Source organism: Limanda limanda, chromosome 2 (assembly GCF_963576545.1).
Source record: "Limanda limanda chromosome 2, fLimLim1.1, whole genome shotgun sequence".
Classification (NCBI taxonomy): Eukaryota; Metazoa; Chordata; class Actinopteri; order Pleuronectiformes; family Pleuronectidae; genus Limanda; species Limanda limanda.
Genome location: NC_083637.1, coordinates 18,697,131 through 18,720,365, shown reverse-complemented (window position 1 = coordinate 18,720,365; position 23,235 = coordinate 18,697,131). Strand labels below are relative to the sequence as shown.

Genomic DNA, 23,235 nt, shown 5'->3' with positions numbered 1-23,235 from the left:
CATCTTTGAGTCAAACTGAATGCCCTCAAGGTGTTCCTGAGATATTGTGTTCACACAAATGTGACAGACGAACAGACATTAAAACAAAAAGCCTCTGGCCAATGTGTTTCGCCGGCACGATGCACTAAAACCTCTAAAAGCTTGCTTCAAAACGAAGTTCAAGTGTTATGATGGATTTGAAAATCATCACATTTAGTCATGGCAGTATAGATTTATGCAGATATAGAACTGTTGTTCAGAAGCCACACAAGATTACACTTGCAAATTAACGGCAACATGTAAAAGTGTCACTAAGCAAGGAGAAACAAGGCTCTCAGTGACAACTATTCCTAAAGTGTAATTGTGTGTGACAGAAATAGCATAGTAGGGAATGTGAAGAAGCATATTGTTGAAATCAGAGAACATGGCAATAAATACAAATGCGAGCATAACATATGCATCCAACAACTTTATCTCTGTCAGTTGTGCACAATCTTGTGTACTTGCCCTGCCAATCGTATTTTCTCATACCAAAACAAGAATATTAGTAGCAAAATGCCTAGAAATGTCCCGACCAATCAGAATGAGCCGGACACTTCTAGGTACTTATCATTGAGGCAAAATGTCTAAAAATGTCCCACTCTTGGTGTTGGGGAAGTACAATAGGTGGGACACTTGTAGGCACTTTACATTAAGCAAAATGCCTAGAAATGTCCCACACTAGTGGTTACGGAAGTGCAATACTTGGGACACTTCTAGGCACTTATCATAGTATGCTACGCTTGAAAACACCAGTGACATGGGGGGGGGGGGTGCACATAATTGCTGCAAATCTTTGTGAGCATGTGGTGTATTTAGGGTAATTTTACTCTACAGATGGAGGCCAGAGTAAATGTTTGGCCAATAGTACGGCTGAAACAACTTCCCATCCTGAGAGGAACCAGCCTCCCACATCGCTCGTGGACAGCCAGGAGTGGTGCAGGGCAGGCACTGAGCAAACAGCCAAAATATGATGCAGGGAGCACATGCTCCACTTTGGGCCACGTGCACTGACCCTTCGACACAGAGAGTAAAACCACATGCATACGCACAAGACCCATGAATGAATAACACTCAAACAGCAGAGCACAAATCTCATGTACTGTCGCTGTTTGACTTTCTGCAGCCATTTAAACAGCAGCACCTACAGCCGTCATGGAATTGCCCAGCTTCTCCAGCTGATGAGCGAAAAGGAGGTGATGCTAAGTCAAACAAATTCTCAAACCCTGTGTAAGATCCTACAACTTCCTGGTGACCCGCCATGCAAACTTGCATCTTCCCACCACCACAACACATCTCTCCCACAGATGAAAAAGCACAAAGCCATGAATCATTTCACTAGGTAGTTGTAAGCATGAGTGTTTTCACCGAGGTTCACAACTGGTCAGGGCCTCTACTGCCCACTAGTGGCTTCATGCGTGGGCTGCATGAAGGAGAGAGACGGCTCTCGATTCTAATATATGATTCCTCCAAGTTGAATTTAATTTGAAAAGATTGTATCAGAGAATGCTTCAAATGTTTGAGTGTAGCAGCAGCAAGAACATTTGGGTTATTATCATTGTTTAATCAATTTTCTAATCTGATGTTAGGTTTCAAAATAACTCTCCTGCAGGACATCTGTATATTTGTGTGTTATTGCTGAAGGTTTAAAAGAAGGAATGTTTATAGTGTTTACATTGTCACTAAACATTGATCTGTCATGTAGATTATCTTGGAACAAAAATATGTTTTACTGACTGCCCATTCTTATTATGTTGTTTTATGTTGTCACTTGTTTAAATGATTGTGTTTGTCATTGTTGAAAGTTTTTATAATTGTTTGTTTATTGGTACACCGAAGATAATTTTCCACTTGGGTGGACAATAAAGTTCTATTCTATTCCTTTTGATTCTTTAAAACAATACAAAACAAAATCTGCAAAATTATATTAGCTATTTCTAATAAACTGTGTGTGTGTGGGTGCGTGCACCGAACCACTTAGAGCAGATTCCCTCCGAAATGTGTAACAACAGAAGGTTGGAAACCAAACGGGAGACTGGTATTAAGCCAAGAGTGAAACAGATGAGAATGATTAGATAACAGATCAAAAGCCTTTTAAGGGGCACGTGTTTGTTCATCTATGAAGCGCTTATAACACATAAAACATTTTACACAAAAAGAGGCCAATAAAGAGCCTCTTGTTTTACTTGTTAGTCAAACCCGGGTCGTTGTTTGTGTTTTTTCGCCCTTTGTCTCGGGTGAATCTCATCCTCTGTTTGGTCTGTAGATTGTGTCTGATTGCACACATGCTGGGTTATCAGATGACAGAATAAATGGAACGGGTGTAAAGTATTTCCAACTTGAAAGGTGACACGTTTTTACAGCAAGACTAAAGACTCGCAACAGTTTCCAGCAGAAACACTTTGAAGGTAAGGTGGGTGAGGTCAAGAAATTTCTTCAATACACTTCCTTTAAAAACCTCTTCAGTGTAATAACAATGTTCATGTTATGTCTGGAGCGGCCTGTGCAAATAATTTAGTATAATGCATCAGTGACAAACATCAATATATAAAAGCCAAGCGTTATCACTAAAGAAACTCTTCACAAAAATGTAATCTGAGATCAGCTTGTGTAAAGCAGACAAATCAAAACAGTCAATGTAGTCAAAACAATGCCTCTAATAATAATCAACACAATCAACACATATGCATGTGTAAACACAGCCAGCACAAACTGCTGAAGTTTTTCATGACAGTTATGATATCCGCTGCCTCGTGTAAAGCACTTTATTCCCTGGATGTTGGAAAATGGTTGATAAATAAATGTTATTTCCACTTTCACGTGTGCATTCTTATTCTAAATCTTGAATTGAGTTCCTCATAAGTGAGTTGAGTGACCTTTCATTTATCTAACCCACCTTCTCAGACTCTAGATCGTTACTTCTTTCCCTCGACCTCTTTCCGTCTCATTCCCTCACTCAAATTGGGAAATCTTACCCTCCTTCGCCGAACTGTCTCTGTACAGTGCATCTGTAAGATTAGCCCACCCTGCTCTCAAGCACAAAAGTGTGTGTGTCAAATTGTGTGTGTGTGTGAGGTCCTGCACTAATGACAAGCTAAAACTCCATCCCATCACAGACTGGCCAGTGGCCTCCGTGCTCCTCATGCAGATATAAATGTGGCCGGTCTGCCAATCACAACCTGACAACATGTGCTGGACATATGGAATACACTTTCAGTACAAACACAATGATCTCACACTCAGACAAGGCACTTACACTCTCAAATATACACACTCACTTTGGTGCACACACACACACAGAGTTGTGTGTGTGTGTGTGTGTGTGTGCGTGCCCTGAGACTAGTGTGTATGCTGCTAAAGAACAGATGTATGTCCACACACATAAACACATAAAAAACGCTCAGCGGATGAAGGTGCAATCTTCCCCCTGCGCTTAAATGGGAACCACATTTGGGTTGAGGTAGACTTGGTAAAGTAAGTCCTTCCACTCATTATTTGGGATGACCCATGCTACCCTGAGGCTGAGGGGAACGCAAGGCAGCTCTCTGCTCGTCGGCCCTTTGAACGTGGCCTCCAAACCGGAGCGGTTTGCAATTAAATAAACACAGGGGGAGATTTGTTCCCGCCGTCACTTGCGTTAGCCAAAAAGCAACCTGCCGAGCCAAGCCTGAGTCAGTGTAAGGTACCATTAAATGGCAGGGAATCCTTCGCCTGGAGCCAAAGGAACTGGCAGCTGAAATTGCAGAGGTTCCCAACCACCAATACCACCAACACATATGGCTAATGTGCTTCCCCTGGACAATCTGCCCACAAAAGCTCTCTGGGGGAAAATTACAGCGCAGTATCAACATCACTTTGCCGTTAAATTGTACACATACCACACGCACTAGGCCAATCTCCCAAAATATAGCAGCGCCTTGGCTGTGCAAACAAAATGTGGACAAATCACAACATCCTCCTTTAGAGCAGGTAATCCAGTGAGGTAATACTGAACAGTGGTCACAGTAACAGCTACATAATGGCTGATACTTCAAATGATTTATGAACTATTTCTACACACTGTCACCTCCTGCTCCTGTTCATTTTACAGTTATAATGTTGGATTTTCCACATAATTCTCATGAGCAAGACCATAGTAACAGTGCGGAAGTAACTCCAGTTATGTAAAAAGCTGCTTTCAATGACTACATCTGTCATTTCCTTATGCATTATTAGCTGCAATATTAAGGTTAATAATAACTATAAACCGTTTTTCAATAATAGTTAGAGTTGACATTTATATAATATATTGTATTAACTGATGTAACAACTTGCAAAGTGTTACAGCTACAAATGACCATAACATGAAGCACATGTATGAACTAAATATTAAGCTTCATGACTCAATAGTTGACTATAGTTATGGCACTCATTTTGCCTTTGTTTAAAGTAAGTAAATGTCTTTATATAGTGTTAAATATACAATATATCTTCATCCAATCCGATAAAAACATGATTTTTTATACTGTACGTAAAGATCAATGCAAGTAATAACTAGAATGGCACTCAGTAGAGTGTATAGCTCCGCCAAGGCCCCAGAGCGTCCTCATGATACCACATATGACTTCACCAGATCTAGAATTTTACTTTGATCTGCACCAAATTTCACACACTCTTAAATACAAGTTCCCTAAACAAGTCGGATTCTTTTAAATTCAGATCCATTCATTATTCTCTAAAAAATGTATGACTGAATGAAAACACAAAAACTTTATGAATTCTTCCTTCTTCCACCCTTTCACAAACTTTCATGTTTCTTGATAATGCAAGGGTAGTTTTTGCATATTCCTGAGTAGTAGGAAATGTGTAGTTTTTGTATAATCCTGCTAATGAACAAATTAAGACGAGAACATAGCCTCCTTGTTGGAGGTAATAATAAGTTGTATGATTTAGGGAATCTGAGGTCAGAGAGCTTCACAGAAAAACCATTAATAAACCCATAACTTTATAAAAGACAGTAATAAGAACAATCCCTTCAAAGAACACACAGTCTTTAAAGTGATTGTTTCCAAGTGTTGTGTCATCTAGCTTTACAGACAGTGGTGGGAAAGAACCAGTGAAATCATACCTCCCTGTATTTTTCTCCCCTTCCTTATTAGAGTACATATTTTCACGGATACTGCTCAATTGATAGCTTGTGATAAACTGCCAGTTCGGTGGCCATGCATGTTGTTGAGGACATGTGGCGCAGGGAGTGGAAAGGAAACAACCTCGCCCAGTCTCTGCACGGGCCTGTCGGTGGACATCTGGATGTGATCCGGGTCTGCAGATGAGCAGAGCAGAACGGACCACACCTCTCTCCTGCATCATACTGGTTCTTCTCAAGGTGCTCTATCACACACATGGTCTACTGAGGGTGAACGTGTGCGTGTGCTCACAAAGACGTCTCCTATACGACCCGTCATTGGCGAAGCAGGCTCGCTTAAAATCTTTATCTTGAGACTCAAAACATTTATTTTGATTTCATGAATTAATGATCTATTTCCACTACGAGAAAGAGTGCAGTTTCGACTTTGCTCCACTGACGTCAGGCATTTCCAACTATCTTTTCAATGGCTGAATAAGTTGAACAGGGCCCAGCATCAAGTGGTCGGGCTCTATTTAGAATTATATAGCTCTCCAAGTCTCAGCAGTGATTTTTAGATTAGATATGTTTATATATTCCTTCTGGAAGGCAATCATATCAGGGCAATCATTTTTGCACCCGAAGATTCTATTTTTGAATGAAAATACGAGCGAGAGAGAGCGAGAGACAGAGAGAGAGAGAGAGAGAGAGAAATATCCATCTATCTCCATCTATCTTCATCAAAACCAACTTCAAAAGCTACCCTGTGCCTTCCACCTTGAAAATTAGATGCCTACGGTGCCTGATTAATAAGTAAAGAAAAACAGCTTTGCTTTAAAATATGCCAGCAAAGTACCTGCAGTCTACTTTGTTTTCAGACGAGTGTGTTGGCGCCAATGTTGTGCTAAACAGGCAAAACTTGAGTCGATCAAACTTTCTCCTTTATCATTTCGAGCTAAAATCACCCCAAAGAAACATAAGCTCCCACAAACATGCAGAGTCAGGATCATTTATTCCACTGAGCAGTGGGGTAGAGGATTCTTACTGTACCCTGATATCCCCTTAGAAACGAGTCAATATGGTCTCATGAAACTGTGATAACCTCAGGTCTGAGAAGACTCTCAGTCATCCAGATCATGGCATCTTCAAAAGTACAAGAGTATGTCAGCAACTCAACTTTCTTGTGTTTTCAGAAGACGTCAGAACTGAAGAAGCCTCTTTGGTGAGATGTGAAACGTCCTCAAGAAATCACTCAAGCATGTACAGTTGCCTTTGTACACTTGCTCAAATTCTGACGATGTGATAAACCTAATCACATACTCCTCAAACGCAACGGCTCAAATAAATGTTCTAAACAATCTTGCTTTAATATGTTTCCTATGCCCTAAACACAGAAATACGACTTTCGAGGTAAAATCCAAAACAATTACCTGTTGAGCTGTTCTGTCCTGTGCTGTCATTCATCAGCCAAGATCACTTATTATCAGATGTTAATAAGTCACCTTTTAAATGTACCCTGAAAAGTTCTGTTGTGATTTCAGTCTGAACACCATGCACATGAGTCTGGAATGGCAAACCTTGGTCACATTAAACTTTTGTCATATTCGTTAATAATCACAAGTGAAAAATACTAAATCTGACCAAAAACACGGTCTGACTCACCTTGACGTACAGCTGCTTTTTATTTTTGATAAAACCAAATGTATTTCAGTTGCAGCCAAACTTTAAAAAAAAATAGGGACATATGACATACCTATATATAAAAATAGTAGGATTAAGGAAACATCGCCTTTACTCTACTTAAAGAGCAGCAAGACCAGAGACCATCACTGAGAGCGTGAGGAGTTATCCCTCCGTCAATTATCCTTCTCAATCATTCAAAACGTCAAACATCACTCAGTTAATCTGGTGGTCACACGACAAGACGATGTTCTCATTCCTCTGGTGACACAATACTCGTTTGAACATCACATCATGACTCTGGAAACCACTACTCACTATTACCAGCCTCAATCTCAAACAGAGCAAATCAAACAAACAATGAATCAATCCACAACTGTGACCACGCTGACTTTCTGCTGAGTGTCATCATTAGTACGGTTTATTTGCTCACCGAGCCGTTTCTAAAAGCAGCAGCAGGCAGCGGGGGGGGGGCTGAGCTCTGCAGTAAAACTGCTGATGTCACTGTGTTGCTGCAGTAAGTGCCCTGCTCCTCTCAGCTCTGCTGTTTATTTGGAAGTCATTAGTGCTGCCCAGCTCGGCCCCCGCTGATGCAGAATCAAATCACTGATCTAATTATTAACCAGAAATGAAGAACCATTATGGTAGTGAAGCCTATTTAGGGTTTTTTAGCAGCTGGCTCAAAAAGTCAGACAATGATTGTCAACTAACACACAATTACGTTTTTCATGTATAAAAGGTGCATGGATGACACGTTAAATCCCTAAAGAGCAAAAGAATGGAACAACACAAATGACAACTACGAAGAAAAAAAATCAGACTTTCCTTTATACACAGTATTTTTCACTCATGCTGTAGTATTACAATAGATAATATGGAGGTAAACATATGAATTGATTTGAGCCTTTGGTGCAACTTTTGTTGTTCATGTTTTTACATATGATGCATTGTACAATGTGTTTGGGTGAAAGGCACCGTGAAATAAAATGTATTATCGTTATTCAATGTCACACCAAAAACAGAGATCCACTTTTCTGAGCTCCAAGTCTCAGACAACACCAGAGTGCACATGTGGTCAGACCTGTTGCAGTCCCTAAATGAAAACATCTCTTGGATCCATCTAAAATTTGTTCCAGACCCTCGTTTCAAATCTCCCAAAGAAGGTCTGTTTCTCTCCAGTCGCGGATATACAAATTATGTGGCTGTGACTGTGTTCTCCGTGGAGATTGGAGAAATACCAAGCAGCCAGAAGTATTTTGATCAAGTATAGGAAAAAAGAGGTCAGGACATGGAAAAGGCCGCAGTTGTGTTAGTTCACCTGAGACCACATCTGCTAGAGCTGTCAGAGGTCTGGCTGTGGAGACAAGTACATGGAATGAATGGTCTTAAGTAATTTGATTTGTTAATGAGGTCTGAGGAGCTCATTTAGTTCATCCAGAAACTCCTGCCGAACTTTATTTATTCTATTGATCTCACCTTGAGCACATCTCACCTGATGAGGTTGTGAGAACATCGATATACAAAACTGATTTATGCTATATTTATCTCTACAAAGGCTGTTGTGTTTTGACCATTGTCTGTTTGTTTATCAGCAGGATTATGCTAAATCGGCTCGAAAGATTTCCACCAAACTTGGAGGAAGGACGGGACATCAGCCAAGAATTCCACAAGTCAACAACAATTCAGATGAAGCTCTTAAAAATCTGCCTCAAACTCTTGCTGCCTCTTTCAAAAGAAGCAGTTTTAACAAGCTAGACGCCCACAAGTACGAGACATGGACTGATGTCATGTTCTAACCTGAGATAATATTAACAGCAATAAAGTGAAATAATGTTAACTTTTCATGGTGGGGGGGGGGCAAACTGCAGATACAAGTCATTTCAGTCGGAATGTGCTGGAGTATTTTCTGCAACATTTAATGTGGAAAGGAAAATATACTAATCTCTGGGACCATAATGTAAGAATTATAAAAAACCTGATGACAGAACATTGTCGAGCTAATTTTAACCATAATGGTGGAATTTGTTTTTGCTGGCAAGTAGGATTGGAAGGATACTACAAACCCAGGTCTACTTACTTATTTCTACATTTCAGTCCATTGTGATGCAGTTCAGATTGAGAGGGGAGTGACTGGGGGCTTTGGGTTCGTCTCTAAACCTCTGAAAAGGGTCATCTTCCTCGCTGACCTCAGCCGGAATTGTCTCCCGAAAAAGGAAATGACTGCAACCTCCACTGCACTTGGGTCATGAGCTCCACTTGAGCAGCCAAACTACAAAGAGCTTAAACTATTTATAGGAAAACACCGCTACAGAACAGTGATCGGGGGGGAAAAAGGAACCCCGCAAGACGGAAAGCGGACGGACGCCAAGGTTACGCATCAACTGTCAAGGTCAGCAAAGAACATTTTTTCCAGCTTTATAACTAATAACTTTACCCTGACTCTCAGAAAAACATTAGTGTCCTATTTTTTCTTTGTAGATTTTGACATTGAATACAAGTAAGAAACAAAGCACATACAAAGCTGTATGAAGCAATAATCATCAGAGAACAACAATTCATTGAACTATATCCTCCAATAACTTAAAACACAAAAACTGGATTAACTAATAAAAAGAGAACATAGGTGACCTTCTGGGTGTATAGAGCAGCAGACCCTACTAAGATCGAACCGTATATAACACAAAGTCTTATTTTGTATTAAAAACAACTGGCTTAGTAAAAGTATTTGTAATTCACTGAAGTGTATATTAAGAATCAATATGTTCTATCAGCGTGTTTGAGGCATGTGATTTTACAAAGTGGGAAAAAATCTGTGAAATTGCAGAGCTGAAGCAACAAACTATTTTTAGGATTGTAAAGAAAAAAAAAATTGGCAGGATAGCATTCACCTGACAAACAGACTCTAAAAAAATATAGTCTGATATAGAAATATACAAAAAAATACTACCATTCTTCATAATGATATCGAAAATACTTTTTTGTAATTCTTATCCAATAAATTCCTGATTGGCCCCTATAAAGAGTAACAAGACCAATTTGAGAGTTGATTAAAAGCTCAACTCAACAACAGGTTATAGATAGGGACAGAATAAGAAATAAAGAGGAAAGATATTCCAAAAACAAGGACTGATGAAGAAAGGCAGAGAATAAAAAACGGCACGAGATAAGAGAGGGAGATAAAGACGAGCTGTGGAAGGCCAGAGCCCTGTTCGCCCTGTTATTTATGACCTGGTGTCAGTCGGCCCATGAATTGTAGATTTTGAATTATAGAGCCGATTACAATCACAACAGGTGGCATAGATTTAGTTTTAGTCCACTATAGAGATAAAGTGTTGAGTTCTCATCAGATTTATTCTAAAGAGTTGAGGAGTAGTGACAGACAGGGCCAAAATCATTTCCCTTCTTGCTTACTTGCAGCGAGGCTGGGCTAACTCTCAGTTACAGTTCTCCCATCACCCACTCAGGTTCTTATTATTGGAAACACTGACATCAAGCTGAAAAAACAAGAAGAAAAACACGCCGGTCGGAGCATTAGAGCAATGATCCGTCTCCAGTTCAATACAGTAACAGGAGAGCGGGCTAAAACAATCAGCTTTCTTCACTTTCTCCTCGATTCTCCACTTGGCGTCAACCAAAATCAAACATCTGCCATCCTTTCCCAGCAGAAGGGGAAGGTCGTCTGTTTCCACGGCGAGATCACTCCGTTATACAACCTCTGGACTTGGTTGGGTACAAACGCTCAGACAGGATATTACAAGAGAGTGCAACACCTTCTTCTCCCGACTGGAGGCTGGTCGCCAGCATAGAAACAGACAATAACCGGTATATGAGAAAATCCAGATGAGGTTTCGAAGCCAACAAAACCATTTTAACTTTAATAATCCCGCCTTTGAAATGTATAACTTTGTTGCTGTTTCACTCAGAATAGCAGATTTAATTGGCCCACTCATGACTGAAGCTCTGAGCTGTGTATTCTGGGTTGAAGTTGACTGACCATGGAAGGAGAAATATCAAGTGTAGAGTCTAGCCCCTCCTTCTGAAGTCTGTGTGAAACCATAACAAGTCCTCTGTCAGCCTCAACACTTCTTTGGCCTCTAGCAAGGAAGTTATGTTTATACCCCTATCTATTTATTTGTCGGTTGGCTTGTTTGTTTTTCGCCAGAATTATGTTCAAACTACAAAACAGATTTCTACGAAACTTGATGGAAGGATAGAACATGGGACAATTCATGTTCTGCCCCTTTGTCAGGATTATTGCCAGAATGTTATTTCCTATGACTTTCTATCTCCTGTGACACGTCCGGCCTCAGTGAAGGTGTCACTTTTTCTCCCTGCTTGTCAGAGGGGAAGCTGATTTGACGAATGCATGTTCTGACCTCACTTAATCACATTGCGATTAAATCAAACAAAAGTCCAAGACAACCTGGTACCCACAAAGGTTGAAAGTGCAGAGGATTTGTTGCTGGAGGTTGTAATGATTCTCTCAGGAAACCCATAACATCAAAAAAGAGCTAGTTCACTATCTGATCACCATAAATAAGAAGTTTCAAATGATTTCAAGCTTCATTGATCACTATATTCCCCACATTGTGTGCCGGGTGGATATGTGATGATACACGTGTGATACACTGCTAGAATCTTCTGAGAGCGATGCATTAAAGGATCTAATTGTTCAACGGTTGACGAATGATCGTACACAAGCGTAACATCTCAGGTCGCAGCTTTTTGAGCAGGAAAACCGTCTGGAGTGATGCACGCCGTTCTGTGTAGCACTTTGTACAGTATCTGTGATGGAGGCTATTAATGGACGAGTGAGAAGCATTTAGCCAGAAATAAGTCACAACGCCATTAGCCCCGAGAAGATTCGGTTTCCAGAACCCAAAACTCTAACTGCAAAATTCAATGATTTTAGAAGCATGAAGTATCACTTTGTGGGAAGTATGAGAAAGGATCATTGGTACTGGACATGGTCGTGACAGAAATATGAGGTCACTTGCTCTAGTAATGGTAATTTGTGTGTGTGTGTGTGTGTGTGTGTGTGTGTGTGTGTGTGTGTGTGTGTGTGTGTGTGTGTGTGTGTGTGTGTGTGTGTGTGTGTGTGTGTGTGTGTGTGTGTGTGTGTGTGTGTGTATGTGTGTGTGAGTGTATGTGTGTGTGTGTGTCTGTGTGTGTATCTGTGTGTGTCAGTGGTTTGAGGGTGTATCACTGTTCAGCAAAGTTACATGAGGCAAGTCGTTCCATTGCAGTACAAAAACGTCTGATTGCTTTCACACTACCGCATGTAATGGGTCTGGAATGTTTTTGACCGATATGTTCAGACACACATGCACATTAAAACTTTACCATTCTGTTCCTCCAGCTCATTGCCAATCTCCCGGCCCATTATCTTCTGTCGACTGATGACAGCTGCTAGTGCATCCAGGCCTGCATCCTGGGCTGAGAAGAGAGGGAAAAATGTATTTTTGAAATCACACGTTTGAATTGGACACAGAGACAGAAATAATGTAGTGCCAGAAAATAACACCGAGAAAAATATTCAAGGAAAATAGTCAACGTTACTACCAAAAGACGTATTTGCACAAGAATCAGTTCGTGATTTAGTAGCAAGTAATGCTGCAATCCTTCTTCATTTTTATTCAACTACAAGAAGGGAGCAATTACAGCATACTCTGCTGGTGATATAATGAAGCAGCTACTTAGGAAATAGGGATGACAGGCTGTTGGGGTCCAGCTCAGTGCCACATGTGAGTCATTCAGTACTTCACCCCACTCAGACTTACTCCTGTTATTATAACTGTGGTAGACCAAGGTGGAGAGGAAAAACAGGAGAGGAGAGAAAAGAAAAGCTGCGGCCTCTGTCTGTAGGTTTCCAAGTTTGACACACTCTCTACCACAGGATCTTTTCACGACCACAAGTTCGGGCATTCACCATTACCCAACTCCCCCAGAAATCCCACAGGGGACTCAAAATCAGTGTGGTTCAGTTTCACTGTCTTGACAGGAATCTCTGATCCCAAACCGACAGTAACCAGAGTCATTGCGGAGACATAGTAATGAAGTGTCACATGGAGATAGGTGAACTAACGTCTGGATGTTCAACTCATGTCAGAGCATGAGAAAAAGGAAAAAGTAGACAAGGGCTTACGGTATGTCTTCGAGATGATCACATTTTATATGTTAGCACAGATCTGCAAAGCCAATACAGCTGAGTTCATGTCTGGTGTACAATACACTATTTATATCTGTTGTAGCTTATCAACTCCTCCTCTGGGGTTTATTTTACATCATCTGTCTTTAAGGTTGAGTATTTTTCAACTTGGGCCCTATGTTTATAAATGTGGGTGTGTAAATGAGTGGTAGTGATAAAACTAAAACACTTCTGGCTTCTGCTACACAGCGGCATTGGCTATGATGTAATCTTATGGGGCAACTGTGACAGTCCGTGGTACGTCCAATAAAAGGGTTTGAATATGTGCCCTAAAAGGTGATATGCTCTCTATCTGTTACATTAATTTATGATAGGGCTTTCATGCTGTGTATATTGATGACATACATGCTATTTAAGGGCACATATGGGATACAAATATTACCCCCCTGATGCAGGATAATGTTAGAGCTATAGATGGTTGCCATATTTGCTGTTTAATGTTGATTATTTCAGAAAATATTATCAATTTTGGCTGGTATGAAACAATTTGTCATTACCTTCAATGATTCGTTGTTGATGATGTTTGATTTCCCCAAACGACAGCCCTCTGGTCTCTTCTGATTCGTTGACCAGCCAGGGATTGGCTGTAACCCCCCCACTCGCTCCTGCACCTCCAGCCATCAATGTTGACCTGCGGAACATCATCATATCAAGACTTTGTTTCACAAATGTTTCCCACAGCTCATCAAGTATTTTTTCAAAAGTACAGACTAAAATTAATATTGGAGAGCATGAAATTATTATTCCTACTTAAAAAGCAGAGCAGATGCTGTTAAAGTTTCAAAGACAAATCACCCAACAGTGCACCGCAGCTGATAGAAGATGTAAAAAAACTGCTCTCTTTGTCTGTCAATCACCGTTCCAATGCACAAGTCTAAAACACTCATCACGCATCAGTTAGATTTGGCTGTGGAAGTAAACACAGTCAATGTGTCTGGCTGCAATTGGGGTAAAATACACATCTGTGTAACTCATACAGCAAACACATCTGTATGGAGCGTGTTCCCTTTTTCAATATTGCACTCTTTTATATCAACAAAAGCCTTCAGATCACAGGCAAACTATTTATTTGCTCATTTTGTCTTTTAAGTTTCTGAATGATTGAAAGTTACCAGGTTAGCTAGCGCCGGGTGTAAACAGTGGATGTAAATCTGTCACAGGAATGTGGGCTGCTGGGGAGGTTTCGCTCTGACGAAGTGACAGACCAGAGAACTCTCTGCTCTGCGCTGTGAAGTGCTAATCACTGCTGTGTGGTTTGAAAACTATTCTTCTCCTAATAGCTTAAAGCTGTGCTTCTGACCCCCTCCTGCGGCTCCCTGGCAGTGATGGGTTCAGGGTTTCTGTGTAGGGCTGGATCTAACCAATGTCTGCTGAGAGGGAAGGGGAGGAAAAGTGACCAGAGCCGCAGAAGTCTTATCAGTGACTATCGAAATAATTATCAATTTATTCATCCATTAATTTTACCACTTAAATGGTTATAGAGGGTTGAGGGGAGGAAATCTGTGTCTGTCAAAGTCAGACTGCACAGCGGCAGCACCGAGAGAAGTCCTACCCGCAGCAGTGGCCGGTGGTTGGTGGCCATCTATAAAGATTTTACTATTCAGCAGGCAGTCAGGATTCAGCAGCCCCCCACCCCCAACCCACCAGCTCCAATCTGTATCTACGGGAACTACTCCCACCCCCCTGGTAGGAATGAACTAATCACCTACTGCCTACAGCCAATTTGAAGTCACCAGTTAATCTAACCTGCCTGTCCTTGGACTGTGGAAGGAAGCAGCAGTATAGATAACACAGGAGAACATGTAAACCTGCAACCCTAAAATAACATTAAATAACACTACTTTAAGTAGGTTGCTTGAGTATCAATATCCAGCTTGCATAGATCAATGATATAAACACACTACTTCAAATTGAAAACCTAAAAGCTTTTGAATGTTGTTCTTTTGCTTAGCTCCTGTCTTTTTTTGCATGATACAGCTTTTAGCTCAGCCCAACTCCTGCATCTCACAGTGTGAATACTACTTCACGCTGCTTTTGAAGTGGTCAGTAAAGCATTGTGATACATGCACAAAGCTGGCTGAGCCTGATACCGTCAGAGGAGTAGGTGAAACAAGGCGTTCGATGTAATCTCTCTGACATGTTTGATTACTATGACGCTGTGTGCCAGGCCTCCACTTCCTCGATGCAAGTTCCCAGTGTGTGAAGATCCAATTAACCAATGAGTGGGGAGTGCCAAAACCAGTCAGGCACATCTCTTGGCAGCCACAAAGCACTAGACTGCCGCCACCGGAGCCTGAGCAGCCGGGTCCTGACTGAGTGACTTGGACAGGCGAGATTTAACTAATTACAACTAGTTTCACTGCAATTGAATACAAAGGATAAATTAGTGAATAACTGAGGAAAGGTTGGTCAGAGGAGCGACAGGGTGAACGGAGCCTTAAACTATAGGCGCCATGTTCATTTTACTTAATCTGAAATGGAGATGCTTAGAACACATTGTTTTCAGGTTAGATTAAAGTCCCCTCTGCTACCTCCTCGACTGAAAATGCTCACAAAATAAGAGAGCAGCTTAGACTATCCAAGCATGGCCAATCCATCCCCCTCACACATTCTGTCAAAAACAGAGCACACAAAGACCACACAGTGGGAATGGGTCCTACCCACAAATCTAAATTACCCACCACATAGCAATATTAAACTTAGGTCACAATGAGCAAACTAAAAACCGTACGACAACATAATTACAGTGTGCCAAGCTAATTTATTAGCAGATATCATCTGAGATTGTTTTTCTTTGTACAGAGCCTTTTATGTAAACGGGTGTGTGGTCTGTAAAAAGATGAAAGTCAAAGCAAAACACAGCTAAGCAGATCAATGCCAAAACCAAGTCTCGTTCCAAGGCCTCAATGAAAGTGATGCACTACACTCGGCTGATCGGATAAGACCGCTTGGTCTAGTTCTACTATCATTTCAGTTACTGCCTAAAAAACAATCTATGGCCATGAAGCAGGTTTTTTTTGTAACGAAACAGACATAAGAAGCTTGAGTGAGATAAAAAAAATTCATGACATAATTTCCTCTTGCCGTCTAAACAAATATCACCTATCCAGCTCAAGGTCAAACCACACACAAAGTAATGACTGTCAGTCCAGAGGTTCTTTAAAGCTGTTACCAAAACACATATGATGAGGAGGGTTACAGTTGTGGCATCCAGCACCTTGGTCACATCTATTACAATGACTGTATATAAAGATGGATGACATGACAGATCCCAAAAGTGAAGCCAAAATATCTCAATCCCCATCAGGCGGCTGCGGTTAAGGTCATAAACCATGCCTCCTCCAAGTTATCAGTTTGGACAAGGGCCATTATTGCACGTGTAATACACGTGTCATTATAGTTCCTTCTTATCACATTGATGTACGGACAAGTGTTTATTCTTTATATGTTTGATTTTTTATTTGTTATTTGATGCAATAAAAAGGGGCTGAGAAGTCATGATTGAAAGACGTGTGCAGCAGTGGCACCTTAATACTGTGGCTCCATTTCATGATCATTAGTGCACCGACTAAAAATGGCAGCACCCGTATCCAAGACATTTTGGCTTTGTTTGTATACAGTGGAAGGAAGTGGAGACACGTCGTCCTTCTTTATATACAGCCATTGGTCAACATGTTCTATAGAATAAATGCTCATTGAAGAGTTATTAACTGTAAAATCACTCCTTCCATCCCTGTTCATTAGCACACATACAAAGAGTCATGTCTCCATGACTTCAGAAAACATTATGTTGAGTTATATTTATTTCCAGGAGACTAACTCTGGCCTTAACTATGACTATGACTTGCCTTAACCCAACTATAACTCAAGCTAGCCTAAGTCCAAAGTTGTGTCAAACAATATGTCTCCATTTGGAACATTTAAGTACAGACTCCCCACAACATGAGTAATTTACATTGACATTAATATGCACACGTGCTTGTGCATGTGAGTGTGTGTGTGTGTGTGTGTTGGGTGTGTAGGGGCCCAATGTGTGATCAACAGTGCAAAGCGAACAAATCTCTTCATGAAGAATTAGCTATGAAGTAAAGCGCCTTGTCAAAATGGCAGACAGACAGACTTCCTTCCAAGTGATAGCACAGGGAGAGGTCATGGCACATGGGTCAGACCGGATGTGCAAAGACTTTCACACGAAGTTAGTGAACACTGGCAGAAAACAAAGCCTATGACCTTTCTGGTCAAGGAGATAGACAAGAGACTGAGGATTCATTATTTTTAATTGGGCAATCAGTGCTAGATTTAAAATTTTAAAAATCTCAGACAGGGAATACTGTTCAACAGTGACATATAGGGGCAAATATTCCAGGAGTTTATTGAACCCAAAAAAGCATCATTAAAGCCCATTGCTTTTTTTGACAAACATCTATGCGCACAAATCCAGACTGCGAACTATTAGTATGAATTGAAGTCAAGTGCTACATTGATAATAATGTTGAGATTTAAACTTTTCAAACTGTTTAAATGAAGAAATATAGTCCTTGGTGCAATCTGAATCATAACAGCAGATCATACTTTGTGAGATGTGTACATACTGGTTGTTCCACTAATTTAAGATAAAATGTTCTGCCTATATTAGGGCTGCCGCGATTCGTCGACGTCATCGATTACGTCGACGCTGAAAATGCGTCGACGCGTATAAAATGCGTCGACGCATTTTTTTTTTTAAACCGCTGGGCACATGCCGCCATAGACTATGCATGCCGCGGCTGGGGCAGCAGTCACCCCGGCGCACTCCCCTCCACGCAGCCGGAGGCTCGGTGTGCGGCCCGCCTCAAGTTGTTTTTTTTTTTTTTTTGGGGGGGTCCTCGTCCACGGCGCCTCACGGCGTCGCTGGTGCGGGGGCTTCCTTTTTCTCGGACCGCGGGGCGGTGTCCGTCGCAGGTGCGGACGGCGGCCCGGCGCGGGTCGGGTCCTAATCGCGTCACCTCAGCTACGGCGCCCGCGGGGGGGCCCGCTAGACTGAGTCCAGAACATGTGGACATGCTGACATTCTTACATTACAACAAACATGTCTAACTAACGTTTGAGTTTGATTTTGAGCTGGACACCATTGTTTCTTATACTCTAAACATGTTGCACTTTGTTTAATATGCAGACCTAACTTTTTTATTTTGATAAGGGGTTAAATAGAAACTTTGATATCTTTTTGAGTTGCACTGCTGACTTAACTTATAAGCCCTCTTTTTTATTTATTTTTATCACGTTGGAGTTGCTAGTTTAAACCTACAGTTTTGCACTTTAATATTTGAGCCTTTGTTTACATTTTGTTTTGTGCTACATTATACGATGACATACAGTTTGTAAAATTAACTGAAATGAAATGGTCAATTTGATTTTTTTGGAGGAAAATTAGTCGTTTAGATTAATCGACTAATCGATAAAATAGTCGTTCGATTAATCGATAGAAAAATAGTCGTTAGTGGCAGCCCTAGCCTATATTGAAATACCTGGAAGGTTCTGGCTCTGCGATGTCTCCCTTGAAGGTGGCATTGACCTGCTTCTCTCTGGTGAGCAGGTCATCGATGAGGTTCTGCCTCCTGTCAGCTTCAGACTGCATTCTGAAGAGGTCGTGTTAAGGTCATGCAAAGGGTCAACATCACTTACAAATCCTTCCTGAGAGGAAACTGTTCAGGTGTTGGGGTGTAGACATGTTCTAAAACACTCTGATGCACTCTATAGGAATACAACTGCTACTGCAAGTGAGAGAAACCTCCATCCCAACGTGTGATGATGGTCTGCAGTTGAAAAGTCAGAGAATCTAGGAGAGGACAACTGAGGAGCTAATGCAATCTCTTTTACACTCTTTGTCTTAAAATCAGTTTATCTATAACAATGCTGTAGGCCTAAAATTAAAGGTCAAGGTTGACTGGCCAAAACAGAATCACACCTCCCGAGTTGTCCACAGGGAACATTTACCATTAATTACATACCTGGAAATTAAAAAATGTTGACAATAAAATCATAAACAAAAACAACCAAACAGGATTAAGATGTTGAAATAATATAATAAAACTAAAGAAATAAACAAGTTGATCAAGTCTTTAAAATAAGAATTACAAAAAAAAACAAGTACTTATTTGAAAACTGTATGAAACTATATTCAAACATAAGTATACTGAGTCTCCTGGCATGGGTGGTTTTTACCTTTCTACGACATTTGTTAGATAGTGAATGTTTGTGTCCATTCCACAATATGTGGATTGTGAGAGTGACACAATATTTATGTAGCCTCTTTATGTTGTTATGGTAATGTGGAACAAGAAACTAAATATGCTTGTTTTTCAACTGATTACATGAGAATAAATCTATATATGTATATATTTGTGGAAAGCTCGGCCACATTCATCAGTTTTGGAGTCATGTCACAAGTATAGTTGGACTATTAGTTACGTGGGTCTGCCCTGGTGAAAGTACAGTAGTGGAGGGCTGCTCGATTATGGAAAAAATCATAATCACGATTATTTGGTACAAAAACGAAATCACGATTATTCAAACGATTATTAATGTGCCCTTATTCTGAAGTCTATGCTTTATTTTTATTTTTTTAAACGACTAACCGGAAGTACCAGTCACTTCCGGTTCTGGTAAACACCGATTACGGCTGCGTGTCTTATTCCTTCGTGAAACCAGGATATCGCTGCCCGGTTATTCAAACGCTCAATGATGGCAACATTAACAATCTCCATAAAAACACTTTGTAACTGAGAACTTTGAAATTTCCTCTCATTAAATGTCCCCATTTGCCCCATGATCTGCCTAAATTTCGATTAATTGAGCAGCCCTACAGTAATGCGTTCCCTTAAATCTTAAATGAATGTTCTCTTTTGCTCTCATTAAGGATGATCCAGTGTATGTTGTGCTAATAGTTATAAGATATGAGGCATTGAAGCTCCTGTCCTTATCATTTAACGAATTCAACCAACGTTTATCATGGCTGTGACTTAAATAACTCAGGGGTCATTTCACTCGGTCAGAAAACTTCCTCAGCAACATAAGCCATTCTACTGCAGCGAAGGTCTCATGACTTCCACCACTTTTTTCGAAAAAAGGATACATGCGTCGAGATGAGGAAGCTCGCAACAAGCCCTCTTTGAGCTGGGCAATATTCTGTTTCAGCTTCTGCAGTGACGCCCGTAGCGTCATGTTGATCTGAAAAGAAAGGACATTGACACTGACTGGCCTCATGACAAACCTGACTATTTCAGGAGAAATTTAAAGACACTGGTATTTTCAGTTGAACTTTGTCTGCGAAGGAAACACCTCACCTTCGCGGGGTTTCCCCCTGTTCTCTGTTGCCTGTTCCGCTCATGAATGTTTTCTGCGATTTCCTGTGCCAGACGACAAGTGGCGTCGTAGTTCTGTAACCTACAAGTGAATGAAAGGGCCAGAGGGGTCGTGAAAACAGAGCCATCCCTGTCTTAGGACAAGCAAACACAATAACTACTCAGGAGGCAAGAAGGTGATTCATGTGGCGATGAAGAAAACAAAGGAGTGAATCTCTGGATTTGTGCAAGGGGAAGATATGTGCGTTTCCTAATATAGTCCAACCTATAAATAGCTGAAATGTATTTTATCTTGAACCTATTGCAGTAAATCCCCTCTAGCTCCCTTTGGTAAGCAATACTTCCTTTAGCATCGGAGAGATAATGTTCATCATGTGACAGGTGTAGCATTGCTCCATTACTCTCCTTCGACTCTAGTAACGTCACTATGTTTGAACACAAAGAGAAGAAATAAAAGCTTGTCTTTGCCCCGGTCCATTTCAACACATACAAAGATGAGTGTGTGATGTCTTGATGAAGCTAGAAGTCTTTATATTCGGCTAACGTTAGCGTGAATGTCTATGGGGAAGAGCTAGCTGCTGCTTGCTAACAGGCTACAGAAAGAGGAGCTTCCAGGGCTGTGGACGTCTTTTTAAGTCGCAAATATGACAGTCGAGTTAAAGTATCACAGGCGTCGAACTCATCACGTACCACAGATCCTGAGACATTGTGATAAAGGTGGTTTACGATGAGGGAATCCAGCTGGTTCGCAACATCCGACAGAAACCACCAGCTGACTGGGGCTTGTTTGGGTGTGACGTCACTACGGCAAGAGGACGGGGTCGTTTGATTCCAGGCTCGCGCTTTTTTGAAGAAGAAGAAGAAATGTTGTTTACTGTCAGTGGTGCTAGTTGGTTTACTGCCACAGAAAGTACAGTGTATTGAGTTGTATTCTAACATTGTATTGCAAGCTACCTTAAATTAAATTAAATATATAAAAAAAAAAAATAATTAATTTAAATAAAAAAATTAAATTAAATTAAATTTAAAAATAAAAATAAAAATAAAAAAACAATAATAAAGAAAAATAAAAGAAGCCCATTGCGTTATTTTTAAAAAATGTTTTCATTCAATTTAATTAAATTTTTCTTTTTTCTTTTTTTATATTTAATTAATTTAAATTTACATGGTGTAATATATTTTGCAATTACTTTGTGTTGAAGAAATGTCTATTTCTTCAACACCACTCTACCCACTAGGCCAAACCGCCTGCTGACCCCGTAAGGAACCAAGCACCGTAAGAAGATGAACAAATTATCGCGTGTGTATGTGTCCGTGTCATTCAATGCTGCTTTTTATACACACTTCAGAAAAAATATTTTCTACTTTACTACCTTACTTAAAAGTTACTTTTATATTTTAGATACTGGAGGATTTAACATGCTTTAAAAACCTGTTGTTAGAGAATTACCCAGTAGTTTCCAAACTTGTCTTCTGACGCCTTACAAGAATCATAGTGTGTGCTGTGAAAAAAAAGAAGGGAGTTTCATTTCACCGTTAGCAGCAGGACATACTACTGGATTTTCCCTCTCATACCATGAAGGTTACTCTATCTCTTCAGTTACTAATAAAGCTCTGTTCAGTTAGACACACAAAGGGATATAAGAACTGGGGTTAATGGAAATGCAAGAGAATTCAAAACCAACACAAAGTAACTCTTACACTTAAATTCAATCAAAGTGAAGAAAATTGCACAAACCAGTAGGAATAAGTTTCGAAAATTGAATTGCTTCCTCCCTGACCTATACCACATCCTTCCACATCAGTCCAGTTTTTACAAAATCAACCAACTAACAGTGGGGGGGATTGTCGCTTTATGGAAGAAATTCACAAGTCACACACAACTGCACCTCTAACATTTAGCTAAAAAAGGAACAAATGTTTTTAATACCTTAATGGGCCTTTATAAACTTGAACATGTGATTAAACTGAAAGGCCTATGCTATCACAGAATTGATCAGTATCTGCAGACATGTAAATCATCTCTGTGGTGACTCAAACTCCACGACAGGACGGTCCATGACGCATGGCAGTCGAGACAAGCAGTATGTTTACTGTGAGCATTTATTCATTGCACACACACAGCCCCATTCCACTCTTCCTCTTCTTATAATGGAAAAGGTGTTAATTAAGTCAACCTTTAAGAAAGGGACTTTTGTTTAAAAGCTTCTGAGCAACATGGCTGGTTACACAGAAAATAAAAATAAACTGGTAAATTCACTTGAAGCAATGACAGTATGCTTCCTCCACTCCTGGAGGCTTGAGAGTTTGTTTTCAACTCGACTACATGTGACACCCACATATGAGATAAGTACTTGTGGAGGTTTTATGTTTCACAACCAAACAGTAGTCGTGTTTGGATCAAAACAAATATCTGTTGTGTAGAATAATAAGCTTTAGAAGACTTCTCGGAATAGATTCAGTTGGCATTTCAATGAGACACCAGCAGCAGGTTCACAGAAAGAACAACATGATTGCACACCTCTTATCGACTACCTTATTTGGATTCATGAATGTTTTGATACATTTTGCTGTAAAAAAAAAAAGGAAAAGTTTCAAAATACAGTATTAAGCAATGCGTTAATATTTACAAATAGATATTTGAAAATCGCACAAACATAAACAAACAGTGTTTGGCAAACAGGTGAATGTTCTCTGTGTAAAATTTAGGGGGTAAACAGTTATTAACATTGTTATTAGTGCAAGGTTATTTAAAGGACATTTCGCGTCATGTGTTTTTTAAAGAGGTGCCTGTGTTTTGTCATGTGATCTGGATATTTTTTTTTTTGTATTTTGGATCCTGATTTCACTGTGCTTGACGTCTAGAGATGGATTGACATATT

At 40.3% G+C, this 23,235-nt stretch overlaps 1 protein-coding gene across 1 annotated transcript in view; it reads right to left on the bottom strand.

Annotated features, from left to right (window-relative positions):
* Nucleotides 1-21,171, bottom strand: part of stx8 (syntaxin 8) — a 39,925-nt gene extending 18,754 nt beyond the window's left edge. The window contains exons 1-6 of the mRNA XM_061085815.1: nucleotides 21,044-21,171; nucleotides 20,336-20,435; nucleotides 20,125-20,219; nucleotides 18,518-18,628; nucleotides 13,508-13,641; nucleotides 12,146-12,238 (exon numbers count right to left, since the gene is read on the bottom strand). Of these exons, the coding sequence (XP_060941798.1) occupies nucleotides 12,146-12,238; nucleotides 13,508-13,641; nucleotides 18,518-18,628; nucleotides 20,125-20,219; nucleotides 20,336-20,435; nucleotides 21,044-21,060 (550 nt within the window). The 5' untranslated portion in view covers nucleotides 21,061-21,171. The remainder of the gene's footprint in view (nucleotides 1-12,145; nucleotides 12,239-13,507; nucleotides 13,642-18,517; nucleotides 18,629-20,124; nucleotides 20,220-20,335; nucleotides 20,436-21,043) is intronic.
* Between the last annotated feature and the right edge of the window lie 2,064 nt (nucleotides 21,172-23,235).